At 41.7% G+C, this 20,893-nt stretch overlaps 1 protein-coding gene across 1 annotated transcript; it reads right to left on the bottom strand.

The window, feature by feature from the left end:
* Positions 1 to 787: 787 nt before the first annotated feature.
* LOC106609320 (patatin-like phospholipase domain-containing protein 2) lies at positions 788 to 12,146 on the bottom strand. Its single transcript, XM_014207999.2, has 9 exons — positions 11,753 to 12,146; positions 10,240 to 10,472; positions 9,863 to 9,928; positions 5,644 to 5,853; positions 4,201 to 4,261; positions 3,813 to 4,001; positions 3,478 to 3,610; positions 2,908 to 3,027; positions 788 to 2,782 (listed from the first exon to the last, which is right to left on the bottom strand). Exons 1-9 carry the CDS (start codon positions 11,937 to 11,939, stop codon positions 2,551 to 2,553), a joined length of 1,431 nt encoding a protein of 476 aa, XP_014063474.2. The 5' UTR covers positions 11,940 to 12,146; the 3' UTR covers positions 788 to 2,550.
* Positions 12,147 to 20,893: the final 8,747 nt, after the last annotated feature.

Genomic DNA, 20,893 nt, shown 5'->3' with positions numbered 1-20,893 from the left:
CAACCTTTGCCTTGACAGCTTTGCAAACTCTTGGCATTCTCTCAACCAGCTTCATGAGGTAGTCACCTGGAATGCTTTTCCAACAGTCTTGAAGGAGTTCCCACATATGCTGAGCACTTGGCTGCTTTTCCTTCAATCTGCGGTCCATCTCATCCCAAACCATCTCAATTGAGTTGAGGTCATGTGATTGTGGAGGCCAGGTCATCTGATGCAGCACTCCATCACTCTGCTTCCTGGTCAAATAGCCCTTACACAGCCTGGAGGTGTGTTTTGGGTCATTGTCCTGTTGAAAAACAAATGATAGTCCCACTAAGCGCAAACCAGATGGGATGGTGTATCGCTGCAGAATGCTGTGGTAGCAATGCTGGTTAAGTGTGCCTTGAATTCTAAATAAAACACTGACAGTGCCACCAGCAAAGCACTATCACACCTCCTCCTCCATGCTTCATGGTGGGAACCACATATGCAGAGATCATCTGTTCACCTATTCTGCGTCTCACAAAGACACAGCGGTTGGAACCAAAAATCTCAAATTTGGACTCATCCGATCGAAGGACAGATTTCCACCGGTCCATTGCTCGTGTTTCTTGGCCCAAGCAAATTTCTTCTTATTGGTGTCCTTTAGTAGTGGTTTCTTTCCCGCAACTCGACCATGAAGGCCTGACTCATGCAGTCTCCTCTGAACAGTTGATGTTGAGATGTGTCTGTTACTTGAACTTTAATTATAAATAGTATAGTTTAATGTGAACCTAGACTAGTATACCATTTTTATGATGTATGGACAAACTACAGCAAATATTTTGTGTTTTATTTATATAAATTCGTTTTTCTAAAGATTAAAAAAAAATAATTACCCGAGAATTTAATCCGAATGGATTTTCATAAAGAGAATTTGCTGTAAAAATGTACAGAATTCTGGCAAAAATGTCAAATGTATTTAAAATAAGAAACTTTCCCAAAAACTAGATATCTTAGTCCTCAGAATGATTTTTGCAGATGCATCATGGTTTTGTAACTCAATTTTCTTGACATAACAGCTCATCAAAATAGTTCATAGTTAGTTCAAGGGTCCTGTCTAATAGTAGTCAGGAAAACACACAGCTCATAGTCAAGGAAGTCAACGTCAACTCAAGTCAACAGTCCGTTAGGAATGAGGAATGAATTCTACATCTAACTGAACACAGGTAAGTAGGTACTGTAGCAAAGGAGGCTGCTGAGGGAAGAACAGCTCATAATAATGGAATGGCACCAAATACATGGAAACCATGTGTTTGATGTATTTCATACCATTCCCCTAATTCCGCTCCAGCCATTACCACGAGCCCATCCCCCCAATTAAGGTGCTACCAACCTCTTGTGTACTGTCGGTAGGTAGGTAGTGTGGGAGTTAATGTTATGTAGCTAGGTGCAACTGCTATGTTAATGTAATGTAACTAGGTACAACTGCTATGTTAAGGAAACACAAGAACAATGGTTACATTGGTTGCATCTGGACATACATTAGCTGAGGCTATAAGTACATTGGTTGCATCTGGACATATATTAGCTGAGGCTATAAGTACATTTATGGCAGCTGGACACAACCATTGGATGCATTAAGTCAGGGCCATAAGTACATTTATGACAGTCAGACATACTAATGTCAGAAGGACACAGGAAGGAGGATGGTGGTAAAATGACCAACAGGTGAAATATAAGTATACAATAAATATATTATTTTTTGTATGACATAAGGGGCCCTGCCACCATTATAACCTAACCAGAAGCAGAGATGGGCGTTACTGGGCGTAAACAAGCAAAGAACTCGGACTAAAAGATAATGGTGGCAGAAGGACTAAGGCTAGTAACTGCATTTACATATGGGATGTACCCATATGCTGTATGTGTATAAGAGCAAAGCTCGGCTTTGCTACTTTGTATTAAAGCCTACATTGAATTCACAAGTTCTTGTAAGAGTGTTATATTTTTGAGGCAATATTCCACGACAGTAACAAAGGAGGCTGGTGGGAGGAGCTTTATGACGACAGGCTCATTATATTGGCTGGAATGGAATTAATGGAACGAAGTCAAACATGGTTTCCATATGTTTGATGTGTTTGATATCGTTCCATACATTCTATTCCAGCCATTACAATGAGCCGGTCATCCTATAGCTCCTTCCTATAGATAGGTAGGTAAGTAGAGTTGTAGTGACAACAAGTTATCTGGAAAAACTAGACATAGTTAGTTACAAAATGTGTAATTCCAAAAAATAATTCACTTGCAGAGGTCTTTGGTGGTGAGCTGGTAAATTGTTTTCCAATGTGTACAATAGAATAAAACATGGATGGTGGAGTGATCAAAAGACATGATTGAGTCATTAGTGTGTCTATAGCAACAGTTCTGAATCTCAAAGCTATTCGATCACATTACCATCTTTTGTCCATCCCAAACCACCCTTCACAGTTCCTATAGCATATAGACAGGCCCTGTGGGAGGGATCTTGAGCTGGACTGTCCTATCATCTTTTAAAACAAAGTCACAGTGTCCTCTCATTGGTGGATGGGACTGTCAGTCAGTCTCGTCCTGCGAGCCAACAAAGAAGCAGATCTGTCGTGGGGAGGGGCTGGGCATGAGGGGGCTGGTGGGGCAGTCGGAAGAGGGGGCGGTGGGGATGTTCCAGTATTGGCTTTGGAGGTCAAGAGCAGAGAGAGCGAACCTGGCGAGGTGACCGTTTCTCTCCCTGTGTCCGTCACTTTCCAGGGGTGGGGGCAGGCTCATGCAATTCCTCAGGGAACCATCACTGTAAAAATAAAAACACACAAGGCCATTAGACTTTATTCATACTGTATGACAGACATCCAAATCTACAAGTAGACTCCATCCACCCATAATATAACCCAGTAGTAGTAACTCCATGTCTCTCACCTGGTTATGTCTGCTGGCGATCCTCTCCAGGCATGTCTGTACACGCTCCCAGCCACATCCCCAGCCACCCCAGCTAGCCAACGCATGTCTGCAGGCACCTCTGGGATCCATTCCACAAACCTGGAGCACAGGAGAGGGACAACACAGAGAGTCAATGTACTGTGATGTACCACTGTGGGGGCATGTTCTCAAGAATTCCTGTGGTGGATTGACTTGCCCACTAGGTGGCGGCCCTGTGCAGCACATTCAAATTGATTGTGTTTAGTAGGAAACCTGTTTGTATTCCTAGTTTGTTTGCATCCACAGTGTTATTTTTGGTGATGTGGGTTAATGACTGCTTTAAAGACTACTTTGTTGTCAGTGGCTGCTGTCAGGGCTAGTTTGAAGGTATTGGCTGCTGTATGTTAAAGGAGAGTTATGCTAAAGGCTAGTTCAGGGTTTAGTGGCTGATTTGTTTGCATTAGTGTTGTCATCCTTGGTTGCTGTTTGAGCTACTGTGACCGCATTGAGTTCATTGAGGGCTTGTTAGTTTGTGGTAGGTAGCACTGGTGGAGTTGGATGTAGTCTTACCTCTTGCCCACTGAGTAGGCTGATACCACAGGTAGTGTGCAGGGCAGGAGCATGTAGGAGGCCACTCTGACCGGTAGCATATCAGACACCTTAGCATACAGACCAGGCTTCTGCTGGCACGCCTCACAGAACACTACAGTCATAGAGACACAATATGTCACACTTCGCTGACACGGGCACAGCCTCAGAAGACTTTCAGAGACACGCAACAACCACACGTCACTGACAACAGCGCAGTGACAACACAACGTTAATGTCAGTGTTATAACTAGATAACAACAGTTTCTAACAGCTTTGAGCGAAAAGATCCGAGTCTAGGTTAACCTCCTATCTACCTTTTTTGATTTGGGTCGGCAGGTTGTCAACAATCTGCTCGTCCAGCCACCAGTGCCGCTTCCTCAGGAGGCGGAGCCGCCGGAGCATCCAGTCCTTAGTGGTTTCCATGGCGATGGGCTTGCAGCAGCAGGTGTGTATGGCTTCTGATGGGTTGGGGCCGGCAGTCGGACACTCCAGCTTCAGCAGATCTGACATCATAAACAACACATTCATCATCTTTGCAACACAACACAAAAATATTACCCCATAAATAAGTGCAGGTTTACTCCATACTTCATGTTGAACCCTGTACATCATTGATGCTCACTGCATGTACTGTATATCACAGTAGCTTATGATCTTAGCACAGCCCACTACTACTGTCAAAGGCAACATAGTAATACTCACGGTTCTCCTCAAGAAAGCGAAGGGCGTCCTTGTAGCCACTCTGACATATCTCTGCCATGACCTGTCAAAGAAAACACATAGATCATACCTATTGAGGTAGGGGATCATAACCAAGAGATAGATTGAATAAATATAAGACATACTCATAATCATATCACAGGATCATTTTGACTCAGATATACCCATCCACACACGATACAGAGCATGATCTCACATTATGTGATTAGTTCTAACTATCACTGCCACTGACTGATTAGCAATCATGTTATCGCTGACAGTTAATAACCGTATTACACAAGTACAGTTGTATATAACCACATAAAACAGAGGGGAATGACTTATATCAGCCACAACCCTCCTGTGCAACTGGCTCCTGTATTTGTGAATGGACAACAATCCAGGAAGTGTTTGACTAGGGGTTAAAGGTCAACGTGGCAGAGTTCTCTCTGTTCTCTGGCTACTCCTTATTCTGTGTTCCTACAACAACAAAGCAACAGGGAGAGAAGTATCTAGCCAGAAACTGTGGTCATGTCTGAATACAGCTAACGTCACAGTGGCATGACCAACAGTATGTGTGAATTTAATCAGGGTAGGTTAAACACTATTACACGTGAGGGAAAAGGTAGGGTGGAGTTTTCTATGTGTGTGTCTGTGCATGTCATGTGTAAACACTATGTCCAAGGTGGCAGAGTCAAGAAAAACACACACTTCCTTTTCTAAGTAGGGCCTCTGCACATGGCTCTGTCAGTGGGATTTGGCATAATCCCCAAATTCGAGAAAACACAACATTCCAGACACACATGGAGGGAAAAGAGAGTGTCAGATCTTGGATTGCAGCAACAATAATAACGCAGCGAAAACTGAACCAAGAGACACAGATCAACCTTAAAGAGGGCAAAGTTCACCTTACACTAAAAGTTGACTCCCATGTTATTATCCAGACAGTGAAGAAGAATGAGCAATACAGGAAATGCAATTCAACAAGGACAAAAGCCAATAATGTCCTGTCAGTATTGATCACTGTGGAGTTAGGGAGGGACAGGGGAGGGCAAAGTTCAGATAAGAAGTATGGGGGATAAGGGTAGGAGGCAGAGTCCAAAGAGGAGACAGGGTAGGGGGTGAAATAGGGGAGTTGGGGTTATACAATCAGGGAATAGGATTGTGGGAGGTCAGGGGTCCAGTCTCCAATACCAGACTACTACGCTCTCCTACAGAAATGTATAGAATGTTTCAAGGGTACCTAAATAAGGATTTCATAACACATAACCCATACATAAGGCATTTATTTACAAGTAGTCATAAACAACCCATCTGATGAATGGGACTAAAGGGCATACTGATCCTCCATCCTACCTTCGGGGACAGGGCCTACATAAAGGACTTCATACGTCTTCCCGGGGCTATGCATAACGCATTGGTAAGCAGTCATAGCGGTCGTCCTACCTTGGGTTCTGGGGGAAACAGGGCTTTGCTGAGGCGGTACATATTGCCCAGGTTAATCTGGATGGAGGTGTTGGTGAAACGAAGCTCGTGGAAGTTGAAGGAGGTGTCCCGGGGACAGATGTCGCTTTCGCCCGAGAACGGAGAGATGCTGATGGTGTTCTTCAGCTCTGACTGTGGAAGGTTGTCACTGATCCCCCCATCCACATAACGCTGGAGAGAGAAGAGGGGGAGAGAGGGAGGAGGGAGAGAGAGAGAAATTGAGAATAATTGGGTATTATTGGACCTATAAACATCTATAAACAACCCGTATCTGTTTGACTATTTACAGGACCACAGCCTCTCCACAGAACAACACCCCAGGCATACTGTAGTCCGGACGTCTCAGGGCTGACAGCGATGGCTGTTCTAAATCTCTATTTATATATTTAAAATATTTGTTGTTGACTTCCTCCGCCTATCTTCTGCTAAGAAATATGTGATTTATAACCCAACTCGGTTATCACTGAAATCTAATATGATACGATACGACATATTCAAGGAAACATTCCCCTCTTGAGGGCATATTAGGCGTGTCAGTGCAAGATTTCCCATCAGCCAGCTTCTCCACACTGCCAACTCATGACCAAACGATCTGACATCACTATTTGGAGAATTAATACATTTTTACACCAGTCTTATGTAATTACCCGATGCAGCTCCATTTCAAGTTCAGATGCTACCCTCTAATATCTCTAAACGAATTCATAGTTTTCCAGTGTAAAAGGCTTAGAACATCTGAGGGGGGAAAAAGATATCAGTGCCAGTTCCAAAGCCAGATTAAGACTCGATTTGGCAGTGAGATTGGCAAAGAGAGTTCAGGGCTGAGGGCAAAGAATGCACTATATTTCCTTTATCAGAGTGTCAAAACCAACTGTTACGAGAATGTAGTCCAGTGATGAAATCTAGTTTAAATGAAACTGCATCACCTTCACAAGGAACTTTGAAATAAATAGTATGTACAGTATTATGAAAAAGTGCATGCTCAGTCAACTGTTAGAAAGTTCAACGTCATGCACTCAGATATGCTTCTCAAAATCCATTCATGATTGAAAGACAATGTCCCATTCATGACTGTTCATGACCTATTTGTCACAATATGCCTAGTATAGGGCATACATCTATATAGAGAGATGGGACATATATCTATATAGAGATGGGTTATACATCTATATAGAGAGATGGCTTATACATCTATATAGAGAGATGGCTTATACATCTATATAGAGAGATGGGGCATACATCTATATAGAGAGATGGGGCATATATCTATATAGAGATGGGTTATACATCTTTATAGAGAGATGGCTTATACATCTATAGAGAGAGATGGGACATACATCTATATAGAGAGATGGGGCATACATCTATAAAGAGAGATGGGGCATACATCTATATAGAGAGATGGGACATACATCTATATAGAGAGATGGGACATACATATATAGAGAGAGATGGGACATACATCTATATAGAGAGATGGGGCATACATCTATATAGAGAGATGGGGCATACATCTATATATGGGACATACATATATAGAGAGAGATGGGACATACATATTTAGAGAGAGATGGGACATACATATATATAGAGAGATGGGGCATACATATATATATGGGACATACATATATAGAGAGAGATGGGACATACATATATAGAGAGAGATGGGACATACATATATATAGAGAGATGGGGCATACATCTATATATGGGACATACATATATAGAGAGAGATGGGACATACATATATAGAGAGAGATGGGGCATACATCTATAAAGAGAGATGGGGCATACATCTATATAGAGAGATGGGGCATACATCTATAAAGAGAGATGGGGCATACATCTATATAGAGAGATGGGGCATACATCTATAAAGAGAGATGGGGCATACATCTATATAGAGAGATGGGGCATACATCTATAAAGAGATATGGGGCATACATCTATATAGAGAGATGGGGCATACATCTATATAGAGAGATGGGGCATACATCTATAAAGAGAGATGGGGCATACATCTATATAGAGAGATGGGGCATACATATATAGAGAGAGATGGGGCATACATCTATATAGAGAGATGGGGCATACATCTATATAGAGAGATGGGGCATACATCTATATAGAGAGATGGGGCATACATCTATATAGAGAGATGGGGCATACATCTATATAGAGAGATGGGACATACATCTATATAGAGAGATGGGGCATACATCTATATAGAGAGATGGGGCATACATATATACAGAGAGATAGGGCATACGACAGATATGAGTGTTAATGTGTTAAGTCACAATGTAGACGTGGCTCTGAGCCCGTACTTCCCCTGAGAAAGAATGGTACACAATGTACAGCAGACAACCAGAGAGAGAGAGAGAGACTGGGCGGGGGTGGAGGAGTTTAAACAGGATATCTAAATAGCTATCTGTGAACCTGACCTGACTCACCCGGCTATAGGACACACCAACTATAGCCTATACTCGCTTCATACTCGTCGCCAAACCCACTGGCTCCAGGTCATCTACAAGACCCTGCTAGGTAAAGTCCCGCCTTATCTCAGCTCACTGGTCACCATAGCTGCACCCACCCGTAGCACGCGCTCCAGCAGGTATATCTCACTGGTCACCCCCAAAGCCAATTCCTCCTTTGGCCGCCTCTCTTTCCAGTTCTCTGCTGCCAATGATTGGAACGAACTGCAAAAATCTTTGAAACTGGAAACATTTATCTCCCTCACTAGCTTTAAGCACCAGCTGTCAAAGTAGCTCACAGATCACTTCACCTGTACATAGCCCATCTATAAATAGCCCAAACAACTACCTCTTCCCCTACTGTATTTATTTATTTTGCTCCTTTGCACCCCAGTATTTCTACTTTGCACACTCATCTACTGTCAAATCTACCATTCCAGTGTTTTAATTGCTATATTGTATTTACTTCGCCACCATGGCCTATTTATTGCCTTTACCTCCCTTATCTCACCTCATTTGCTCACATTGTATATAGACTTAGTTTTCTACTGTATAATTGACTGTATGTCTGTTTTACTCCATGTGTAACTCTGTGTTGTTATATGTGTCGAACTGCTTTGCTTTATCTTGGCCAGGTCGCAGTTGTAAATGAGAACTTGTTCTCAACTTGCCTACCTGGTTAAATAAAGGTGAAATAAAATAAAATAAAAATTGTACAATCTAGTGTGTTCTGCATATGTTCTATGGATGCATACTTTGGCACTGAGCCAGGGACATGCTCAGATAGCAGCTATATGCCCTCAAGAATAACAAGAGCAGATAACAGTGAAATATACTAGAGAAAAAGCTGCATAAATAGGTAAGTGATATGTGGTAGTTGTGTCACGTCCTGACCAGTAAAGGGGTTATTTCTTTTGTAGTTTGGTCAGGAAGTGGCAGGGGGTGTTTGTTTTATGTGTTTTGGGGTTTTTTGGGCAATGTTCTATGTTAGTCTATTTTTATGTCTGTGTCTAGTTTATCTATTTCTATGCTTAGTTTTTGGTTTGACCTTCAATTGGACGCAGCTGTTTCTCGTTGCCTCTAATTGAAGGTCCTATTTAGTAGGGGTGTTTTTTCATAGGTTTTTGTGGGAAGTTGTTCCATTTGTAGCTGTGTGTCTCACAGGACTGTTTTTTCGTCGTTGTTGTTTTGATTAAGTGTTTCGTTTTCTTCTCAATAAACAAGAAGATGAGCATACACATTCCCGCTGCACCTTGGTCCCATCTTTACGACGAACGTGACAAGTTGATGTTTTGGAGGACTGTGCTCCTATGTCCTAGTGACTCAGTTTAGAATGGAGCCACCCTGGACTCTGGTCCCAATCTGCTGAGTCCAGAAGCCAGTCTGGAAGTATATAATACACCACTGGCCTGCCAAGGAAAATGGTCCACGGGCTGATTAGCTACTAGGGTAAGGTAGATTGACAAATGGACAAGTACCAGAGTGTATGCACAGACCGACAGACAGACAAGACATACACACGAACAGAAACATTGTGCAACACTTGAACCTATAGCCTCCTTATGACTATGACCTGAGCAATAAAGGCATCTTAAAGACCATAATAAACTCAGTCCAACATTTGCTGATTTTTCGTAGAAAATAAGGAAACAGTGTTCAAGGAAACTTAAGAAAGCAGTTGAGGCATTTGGGCCTTGGGGACTTACTACTCCTTGGAAGGATGGGGGGATCAGGCCACAGTATATGGGGATGAAACAGCTACACAGCAGTGCCTGTAGACACATCAGAGAGAGAGATGTTACACAGTCCAACCCAGTTTACACTTCATACAACTAATGTACACAGTCAATGGCAAGGCCAGTAGCTGAAAGGACAAATATTTCTGGGATATGTATGGGATATGGAAAAACTCTCATCAGGGCCCATATTCACAATGTTTTTTCATAGTAGGAGTGCTGATCTACGATCAGGTCCCAACTCCAATCCATTATGATTTAAGTGGCAAAACCGATCCTAGATCAGTACTCCTACTCTGATATGTTTTGTGAATAGCAGCCCAGGTGGGTTGAGTGAGGACACTGACCTGGATGAGCTCCTCCTTGGACTTGAACTCGGACACGATGACGTTTTGTCCATCAGACACGCGAGTGAGTGACACACACAGCCTCCCGGAGGCGAGTGTGTGAGCGTCGGCGGGCAGGTCACGCTCCAGGCCCGACCTGATGACCTTGACCAGGTTGAAGGAGGGGTGGAGGGGACCCAGGTTACGCTTCCGGGCCTCCTTGGCCGTCTCAATCACATCCTCACAGCACTTAGCTAGAGGAGGGGAGGGACGGAGAGACAGTCTGTTAGTTGTGTTAGGGCCTTCCATTGGGAGGAATTGGATAATGTTTTCTATTCAAAGGAAGATTGATTCCCGACGGAACTAAACAGTGAACCGTAGCTCACAAAAACCAAATCTCCACCGGTTTCCCTTATTTACTGCCCTGCACCTGTACTGAGCTAGTTATGTGTGTTCATCTTATCTACACTTGGATGGAATGGATCTAAAGACTTTTATGCTCACAGACAGAGTTCTAGTAAAGAAAATCAGGTGATTCGGAAAATACCGAGGTAGTCTTATCAGTGGAACACGTGGGACTCACTGAGTGACAGTGAAAAACGTAACTCTATAAAAACTGAGGTCATGAACGGCAACCTGTTTCTTTCTTCAGGCAATTTTCACAACAATCCAGTACTTTCCTTTGACTCTTAATGACCCCTTTATTGACTGTTCACTCAGTAAGTCTCCCTCTATTATTCTCTCTCTCTCTCTCTCTCTCTCTCTCTCTCTCATTTAGACAGGACACAATTGGAACACTTACTAAGTGCCTCAGTCCTATGTCTCTTCACTATAAGGTTATCGGGCTTAAAAGAAAGTGAAAGAGGCATGGTATCACACAGAGACTCAGCTAAGAGCTTTCTATGTCACGTTCTTTGTCACAAAGGGGCATATTTGCTCTTAATCGTGATTGGGTTTTCCCTTAGTCAGCGAGATCAATCAGTACCATTGGGAGGCCTCTGATCCAGAGGACCAAAAGGCCAAAAGTCCTATAACTGACTCATATGGTATTTATCAATGGTAGGCTACCATATTTATACACAGGCAGGCATTTGTCTCTGACCATGTAATTATGCATAATTTGTAGTTTATTACATGAAAATAATACATGCCATTTAGCAGATGGTTTTATCCAAAGAGACTTACAGTCATGTGTGAATACATTTTATGTCTGTGTTGACCCGGGAATTGAACCCACTACGCTGGCATTACAAGCGCCATGCTCTATACTGAGCTACAAAGGAACCCCAATATAACCACCTATCTATTACATAAGAGCAAAGTTTTAAGCATTGTTTAAATCATTTTACCCCATGTATCAAGGCCACAAGTGATTATTATTGAAAGGTAATTTAGTTGCTAATCTAAAGTTGCCTAAACACATGAACGAGAGGCCTAGGCTACCAGTCTGCCCCTTTTGCGTGAAAGTCCCCATCCAGGCATTCCGCTGATGACAGGATGTGGTGAACTCAAGGGGCCAGTGTAGGATGCCTACCTATGGATGCCTGGCTGGCGAGCACCGAGGCGGTTAGGGCACCGGCCGAAGCCCCGTAAATCTTGGTGGCACCTTTGATGAGATAGGGCGCTTGTTCCAACAGGCAGCTGGCCACTCCGATGTGATAGATCCCCAGGAACCCGCAGCCGGCGAATGACAGATTCCATTCCTTCGTTAGGTCGAACATCCCGGGTAGACAATCCTTGGCGAGGACCTAGAAGTTTGGGTAATGCGCTTGTAATAATCACTCCAAAATGTTTACCCTTGGAGTCATTGACAAGTTCCATTCATTACTGAATGTCAACAACAGTTCCCGAAAGAGGACGGCTCAAACTAGCACACACTACTCAGCCTACTCTTGTGTAACGTACAAAGAGACAGTTATGTATTGAGAATCGCCGGAGCGCTGACTTGCCATAATCTTCCCGATACTAGAACAGGGCTGGTCTGGCCAATCCGCATAAGGGGGCTGAGCCTTATTTTAGGTGGAGGCACGCCCCCACATTCTGCATCGGTAACACATGAGAGCGATGCATTCTATTCATGTCTATTCAATTCTAATATATTCTATTCAGATCTATATTTGTTTCACCTGCCTGCTATTTATTACTGTGACCAGTCGAACTTCATTATTAACAGATTTGAGCCTATAGGCTAACACCCGGAGCATTCCATAGGCTCATGATACCATTCACGTATATTGAAAAACCTAATCTGTTGATTAGATCTTCCAAGAACAACAGGCCTACCTGCATCATCTTGAATGCTTCATGTATGCTTGAAGGCATTCCTCTTCCCACAGCGAACTGGAGCTGATGCTGATGCTGATGCTGAGGAGGGGGCGCGCGCATCACATGAGCGCATCCAATTACATCAATTTGCAACTGATGTGATTGGCTGAAGCGACATATGGATTGTCACATATCCCAAGTCAGGTTAACAATATTGGCATGTGTTGATGCTATGCATCACCCACACTACCCTGAGATGCAGCATGGTGTAGGCTTCAGAATGCAGGGTCTTCGGTGTATCAGTGGAGGCTCCTCAGAGGAGGGAGGAGAGGACCATCCTACTCAGTCAATTTCATAAAAATAAAAATAGTTAACAATTAAAAAGTTATCATTTTTAGATAAAACTATACTAAAAATATTGAAGTCACCAAATAACTGATTAAAACACACTGATATGCAATGGTCAGTAGCCTCAACAGCACTCTCTGGGGTAGCACCATGGTGTAGCCAGAGAACAGCTATTTTCCATCCTCCACTGGGTACATTGACTTCCATGCAAAATCTAGGAGGCTCATGGTTCTAGTCCCCTTCCATAAACTTACACAGTAATTTTGACAACGTCCGGAGGACGTCCTCCAACCTATCAGAGCTCTTGCAGCATGAACTGACATGTTGTCCACCCAATCAAAGGATCAGAGAATGAATCTAGTATTGAAAGCTTAATCAAGCTAGCTAGCACTGCAGTGCATAAAATGTGGTGAGTAGTTGACTCAAAGAGAGAGAAAGACAATAGTTGAACAGTTTTGAACAGAAGCAGCAGAGAGAGAGCTACAGTGCATTGCTTTGTCATTATGGGGTAGTGTGTAGATTGATGAGGATTTTTTATTTTTTAAATCCATTTTAGAATAAGGCTGTAACGTAACAAAATGTGGAAAAATTCAAGGGGTCTGAATACTTTCCGAAGGCCCTGTAGCTATATTTTGTTGTATATTTTTCACTTTCCCTTACTTAGCTTACTTAGCTAATGCAGCTGGCTGATTTAGCCTACTCAAATACCCGGCTCAAACAGAGAGGAATGCTATTTATGCTAAGTAGCTGGCTAAGGCTATCCAACACTGGAACTCTTCCAAGTCAAGGTAAGCTTTTGGTTTTATTAATTTATTGCCATCGGGTCCTGCCGGTGTAACTGCTTAACTGCTTGCTGTACACTGTACTGTGTGATTGTAGCAGGTTTACAAATGTGTTAGTTCCAGTAGCTATGTTAACTATGACGTTAGCTAATATGGTGACAATGATGTAGGCTGTGTGTAACGGTTAGCGGTTATGGTATGAAGGTTTGGCTTGGAAAGGTTTTTTCGTGTGGTCACAGACAGCTGTTGTGTTGTGCACTGAACTCTACGAGCGAAGGGAAAAGGTGAGAAGAGGAGAGCGCATAGATGCGAGAAGGAATTATACAACGAGCAAAGTGATGATGCTGTTCGTATGTGGCTACTATGTGTGTGCGGGTGATCAGGGGTGTATTCACTCGGCCGATTTCTGTTGAAAAAAGAAACGGTGATAAATCTACATTAATTTGTCCAATAGAAACTCTTGCTTGCAACTGTTTGGCCTAATGATTACACCGTAGATCAGTTACAGTAGATGTAGGAAAGAGTGTGCAAGGCGGTATTCAATGTGTTACTGTCTGTCACCTTGATTACTCCAATTTGTCTCTCGACGTGTGCACTTACGCTATAAACTTTAATTCGTAGGCTAGATTGAGCTGATTGAATTGAATATGAATGACTGTCCTCCCTAATCTTAAACAGCACCGACCGCCACTGGTGTAGGTCTATAGTTGCTTTAGAAAGACAATGTCCCATGGCAGCTGCTTGTGTTCATGTTATTTTGATCTTTACCTGAAGACAATTAATAGAAAGGCTTCAGAATGGCCAGTGAAATAAGTGAAACATGTTTAGTGGCCAAAAAGGACTAGCCTGGCATTGGACTGTATTTGCATATTTCCCAGCGATCTTTGCCCAAACATAAAAAATACAATGTAACTGTTCAGTGAGGTTTGTTATGTGAACACTACAAAAATGCTGACACAATGGCAGAGTTGAACTGCCAAGCCTGACTCTTTTCTCTGTAAGTGTGCCTTAAAGGTCCACTGTGTAGTCTTTGTATGAGCTCACCCGTTTCAGATAGGTCGGGGAAGAAGGCTCTCCTCAACACTCCTATCAATGCCAACTAACAGGCACATGGGGGGAGGGTTTGGAATTGAGATTGGTTAAGGTTTAGGAGTTGGGTCTTGTAATACTGTGTTCGTAACCAAGTGGGAGGTTGGAATTTACCAGTTATGAAATCGTAAATACCAGTTGGATTTATTCAAGTGCTTTGAACTCGTTGAAAAATGCTGATTGGCTAAAGCCATAAATTAAAAATACAGCAATCATGCTTGTAAAGAAATGATAGTGTTCAAAAACCATATTAATAAATTGCTTTTTATAAATAATGTTTTGTTGTTGCATGTAGCCCTTTACACTCATACCTGTATACGGGTTGAAAATGGCTGATTTGGGCACTGATAAACGCCTAAATTGGAGCATTGTGGCAGTATAGTAACATGCTGTACAGGATGTCAGACCTCAGGCTCTGCCCTTCTACTACAAGTGTGCTTGCTCTAGTTCCTCGACGGCACAGCTAGGAGGTCAAAAAAAGCACCTTCTAGTTTAAGACTCTTTGAGTCATGAAGGCGCTTTGAAATTACTTAGGAAATGTGCACACTGGAGAGGTGTGTCTTCTCTCTCAAACCCTTGTCATGTTTTTGTCTTATGTTGCACCTACACCACATTTTCCAGGAATATTCTTATCAGGCCACTGAATGTATACGGAGTATAACATTTCATCATCAAGACATGCGGCGTAAAGTACAGTAAATGTAAAATGCACGTAAAATCAACAGTTTGGAGGACGATAAGTGTTTCCAATTACATCAGTGTGCATTGTGTGATTTTAACCACTTATGAGTAGGCGTTGGTTATCTTCCGCTATCATTTTTACTACAAAACATAGAAACGTGCAATTTCCATGTTGATGTTGGGGTGGTGCTAGAGATAATGCAGTTGAACCTTTTTGAAATTTCTCTTTAAAACGGTGTACAGTAAATATATTTAGCATTTGTACAATTATTTTTGATGTGATATGAAAGTAGAAGGCTTTATAATTTTAGACCCTTATCGCAATTGAGATTGTTGGGGGTGGTGCTGGAGATGACCAGTATTAGACATGGTTATGGCAGACAGGCATTCATTTTGTGGGACATTACTTCACAAGCCTCACATGAAGCCAATACCAGTAAAGCAAACTGCTGGAATACCTTGAAATTCCTATTTTATTTGAATGTGGTCAGTGCCCAGTGCTACTGGGAAGCCAACTAGATCATTTGGGGTGTGAGGTTGGCATAGCTGTGAAATCTCTTGTCCTAGGCTACTGTAGGGCAAGTCTCTGTCACAGACAGTAGGAGACGCTAAAAGAAAGACATTGAGAAAGACAAGATTTGGAAAGAGATATACAGTTTGGTAAATGATTGCTAAATATAGCACCATACTGGTTTAGTTTGGGCTGTGAATATTTCCCTCATTGGTGTCATTTTACCTTTTGATTAAATGACTAACCATTTACCCTTTCCTCTTGATTCTCTCCACCTCCTCTCCCCCTCCCTCCTCTCATCATCTCTACCCCCTCTCTCCCCCTGCCTCCAACCCCCCCCCCTCCAGGAGGCGGTGTATCTATCTGGTGAGTCAGGGGGCAGAACCAGATGAGATTGGTCTGATGGTAGGCCTACAGCACTGAGTATTACTACTGTTCTGGAGTACCCTCAGCCTGTCCTAGACATTATACAGGTAGGCCTACAGTACTGAGTATGCTTTTTGCGACTGCACTTTCAAAGTTCTTGAAATTTTCTGGATTGACTGACCTTCATGTCTTAAAGTAATGATGGACTGTCATTTCTCTTTGCTTATTTGAGCTGTTCTTGTCATAATAAGGACTTGGTATTTTACCAAATAAGGCTATCTTCTGTATACCACCCCTACATTGTCACAACACAACTGATTAGCTCAAACACATTAAGAAGGAAAGAAATTCTACAAATTAACTTTTAACAAGGCACACCTGTTAATTGAAATGCATTCCAGGTGAGTACCTCATGAAGCTGGTTGAGAGAATGCCAAGAGTGTGCAAAGCTGTCATCAAGGAAAAGGGTGGCTACTTTGAAAAATCTAAAATATATTCCATATGTCTTATTTCATAGTTATGATGTCGTCACTATTATTCTACAATGTAGAAAATAGTAAAAATAAAGAAAAACCCTTGAATGAGTAGGTATGTCCAATCTTTTGACTGGTACTGTTGTTTTGCATGTTATTTTGGCATTAGTACTTATCACATATCCGCTTTCAAACAGTGTAAAAAGAAAATCATTACAGAAATAAACAAGCAACAACAGAAAAATCAACAACAGAGAAACAGACATCACAGCATACAGACAGTACACACAAAAACAAAACCAACATGAAGCGAACATGAGAGCTGGAGGGTGGTGGGGGAGGCAAGAGATAGTAAAGGGTCAATACATGGGGTTAAGACATATGGGACAGTAATATAGTCCAGTAGGGCAGGAGTGATAGTCAATTTATAGCCAGGAGGAAGGTGGAATGCAGTGTTTGGTTTTCGCCAGGCATAATGGGACACATGTCGTCCAAAATGTTGACTCAAGTTTGCTAAAAAGCACCTGGACAGATCATCAAGACTCTTGGAAGAATGTTCTATGGACAGATGATTCAAAAGTATAATTTTTTGGACGACATGGGTCCCATTATACCTGGCAAAAACCAAACACTGCATTCCACAGTAAGAACCTCATACCAACGGTCAAGCATGGTGGTGGTAGTGTGATGGTTTGGGGATGCTTTGCTGCCTCAGGAACCATGAATTATGCACTGTATCAGATAATTCTACAGGAGAATGTCAGGCCGTCTGTGAGCTGAAACTGATGCGCAGCTGGGTCATGCAGCAAGACAATGATCCAAAACACACAATCAAGTCTATTTGAAAATGACTAAAAAAGAATACATTTGAAGTTTTGGAATGGCCTAATCAAAGCCCAGATCTAATCCCAATTTAGATGTTATGGCATGACTTGAAACGAGCAGGAAGAGTGGGCCAAACTTCCTCCACAGTGAAGTGAGAAACTGATCAACAACTACAGGAAGTCATTGCAGCTAAAGGTGGCACAACCAGTTATTGAGTGTAAGGGGCAATTTATTTTTCACACAGGGGCATTGGGTGTTGCATAACTTTGTTTATTAAATAAATTAAGTGAGTATGTCGTTGTGTTATTTGTTCACTTAGGTTTCCATTGGTTCCCATTGTCTAATATTAGGTTTTGAAAGAACCTAATTGAAAAGAATTGAAAAGGCGGCAAATACTTCATATATACACTGCATGACCAAAAGTAGGTGGTCACCCCTTCAAATGAGTGGATTCATCAATTTCAGTCACACCTGAATTGTTCCGCTAATACAGAACTAGTAAAGGCCCAGTGCACTATATATTTTTATGTATTACATTTATTTATTATTATACTATTTTTTTTCTTCCCGAGCCTTTGCCCATGGCTATGCCCATAAGCACTCCGTTATGTTGTGCTGGATGTCATGCACGGATGCTGCATTGGCTGCTTTATAATGTTTATACATTTGAGAGGTCTTCAGTCGAGACAGAGTCCGTCAAAGAACAGGAAGTTACCAAACCACAAGAAGATTGAAATATGTGTTTTTTGGTGATGGCTTTATGGGATAGCTAGCAACTTGTAAACAACTACCCATTCCTATAAGTGAGTGCTATTTTAATAATAATGTTAAATAATACACATTGGCTGTTAATAAAATTATATTATATGACTATTGCCTCCCGTTTATTGGGATGGTAATGACATTTGATTTCGGATTATAATTACTAGGTGGAGGTCACTAGCTACATCATTGTTATCTTCAGCCTAGCCTAGCTTTTAGCTAGCTAGCAAGCTACTCTGCAGTGCAAGCTAGTTTGACTTGCTGTAAAGTTGCAGAAACAAGTTGAGGATAAAGTAACAAACATGTTTCATTATCACCTGAAACAATATATTTATCCTGTCTTGAATGAAAAGGTAATATTTTGCAATCTTCCAAAATAAATGTGATCTCTGATGAAAGACAGGCTCTCCTCCATCTTGCGTAACAAACACTACACTTGTCCGTGTACTGAAAAACGTCACAATGTAAACGAGGCATAACATAAACCATGTAGCCAATAGACACCTTTCTGTGATTGCACATTGCCTCCAAAAAAAGCCTCTATTTGCATGTTGCTTATGAGTGCATTTCACACTAGTTTTGGATTAGAATTTGACTAAGGCTCTTATGAATGTCCTGCTTAATATAATGTTTGTGTCATCATCGCAAATCAACTGCATTATACTTAAAAAACACTTCAACTTCAACCATTAAAATGGCTCTTTGGCTAGCTTTTGCTACAGCCTATATCAATGAGCATTAGCATTCTAGCTAACGACTGCTGCATCCAAAATAGTTATTTTACAAAGATCACAACCAAAAATATAAACTTACTGACTGTTCAAGCAAGAATCAAAACATCATTGTAAGCGTGAGAGACCGCAAAAAAGGTTATTTTGTTTAGAAGTAATAAAAACGTTAATCTAGGCTTTGTTGAATGGTCGCAGATGGCATGGCTTTCTTACTGCTGCCAAGAGTTGCATGCATCTTTGCGTGACGTCAGTGTGTTGTGTACTGGAAGAGGGTCTATAGTCTATGGTGGAAAGTGTATATGGCCTTTTCTGTAGCCTACAGGCTGGAGATGAGATGTATGACAATGTAATGAGGCAGACACTTCACATCATGCACGTTTCTCCGATCAAATAGTTTAACCTAAATGGGGCCCAATCAAATAAAAATGCACTTTGATGTAAATATGGCATGTTAACAAACATAATATCCTAAATACAGGACAGATCAAAGTAAAATGGACAATATGGAATGGAAAATTAGGATACTCACAGCTGCTGTCCAGGAGTTTTACCCCTTGGGCTAAATTGTCATGATAATCAGTGGTTTCAAGTTTGTATCCGTACATTTTTTGACGATAATCATAGTGAAAAATTAAATACTTCTCCATTTCCAGCTGTGTAAACGTATTGATTCTCATTGCAAATAGGCTCAGGATAGATTATATTCAGAGCTTAAATGGCCAAAATGATTAGTTACAGGAATCAGGACTAATAAAGTCAATGCAACTGCCTCGAGTACAAACGGTGGACCTACCACATGGATGGGCATTCATAAAATTCCATTGCAGGTCCACACTGTAGGCTACACCCCAGTAAGCACGGACCGACGCAGATGTCTTGTTTTGGTCCTGTCCAGACTGTCCGTCTTTTTTTTGTGCGGTCCGGATTTGATTTCAACATCTACAGACCGGACTAAATCTGAACCAATCATAGACATCTATGTTTCACAAGTTTGAACAGCACAGCAGTGAACAATACATTAGAGTACAGTAAATGGTAGTTCAGTACAGTAAAGTACAACAGTGCAAGTATAATGTACTGTATTGTACCCTACTTTACTCTAATGTACTCTACTCAAGACATCTTTTCAACTTTAATTCAGAACTGAAAATGAACATAACTTCAACATCTGGGAAAATACATCTTTTAGACGTTTTGCTTACTGGGACTATTCTAGTTTCGATGGGGGTATTGCAGAATATATCTTGCCTAGGGCGGCAGAATGACAGGGCCTGCGCACAGCAATACTATACACATAGTGTACAAAACAGGAACACCTTCCTAATATTGAGTTGCACTGCCTTTTGCCCTCAGAACATCTTCAATTCGTCGGGCATGGACTCTACAATGAGTCGAAAGCGTTCCACAGGGATGCTGGCACATGTTGATTCCAATGCTTCCCACAGTTGTGTCAATTTGTCTCGATGTCCTCTGGGTGGTGTACCATTCTTGATACACACGGAAAACTGGATTTAACAAGTGACATCAATAAGGGATCATAGCTTTCACCTGGATTCACCTGGTCAGTCTGTCATGGAAAGGGTATGTTTTGTGCACTCAGTACTTTGGCAACATTGAAAACACTTAGGGGAGAGTGGGGTAAGTTGAGCCATTTTTTACATTCAGCATCACTGTATTTTTTTCTAACAAAGATATCTACATATATTTCAGGATGCTTTGTATCCCTGGAAATAATCAAAATTCATGTAAACATTAAAGTTTTTAAAATATAGCTTGTCTAAAAAAGTAGTCTCTTTGCACAACTTACCCTGGGTATGGGGTAAGTTAAGCCACCTACACATT

The sequence above is a fragment of the Salmo salar genome, chromosome ssa07, assembly GCF_905237065.1.
Source record: "Salmo salar chromosome ssa07, Ssal_v3.1, whole genome shotgun sequence".
NCBI lineage: Eukaryota > Metazoa > Chordata > Actinopteri > Salmoniformes > Salmonidae > Salmo > Salmo salar.
This window is presented reverse-complemented; position numbering and strand designations above follow the sequence as displayed.

What these genes read in the sequence shown, in the direction of transcription:
- LOC106609320 (XM_014207999.2), bottom strand. Translation starts at nt 11,939, where the DNA reads ATGTTCGACCTAACGAAGGAATGGAATCTGTCATTCGCCGGCTGCGGG. An exon ending in TGTTTCCCCCAGAACCCAAG is followed by an intron (nt 4,262 to 5,643) that starts GTAGGACGACCG and finishes TTTCTTTGACAG; the next exon opens with GTCATGGCAGAGATATGTCA. An exon ending in TCGCTTTCTTGAGGAGAACC is followed by an intron (nt 4,002 to 4,200) that starts GTGAGTATTACT and finishes TTATGATGTCAG; the next exon opens with ATCTGCTGAAGCTGGAGTGT.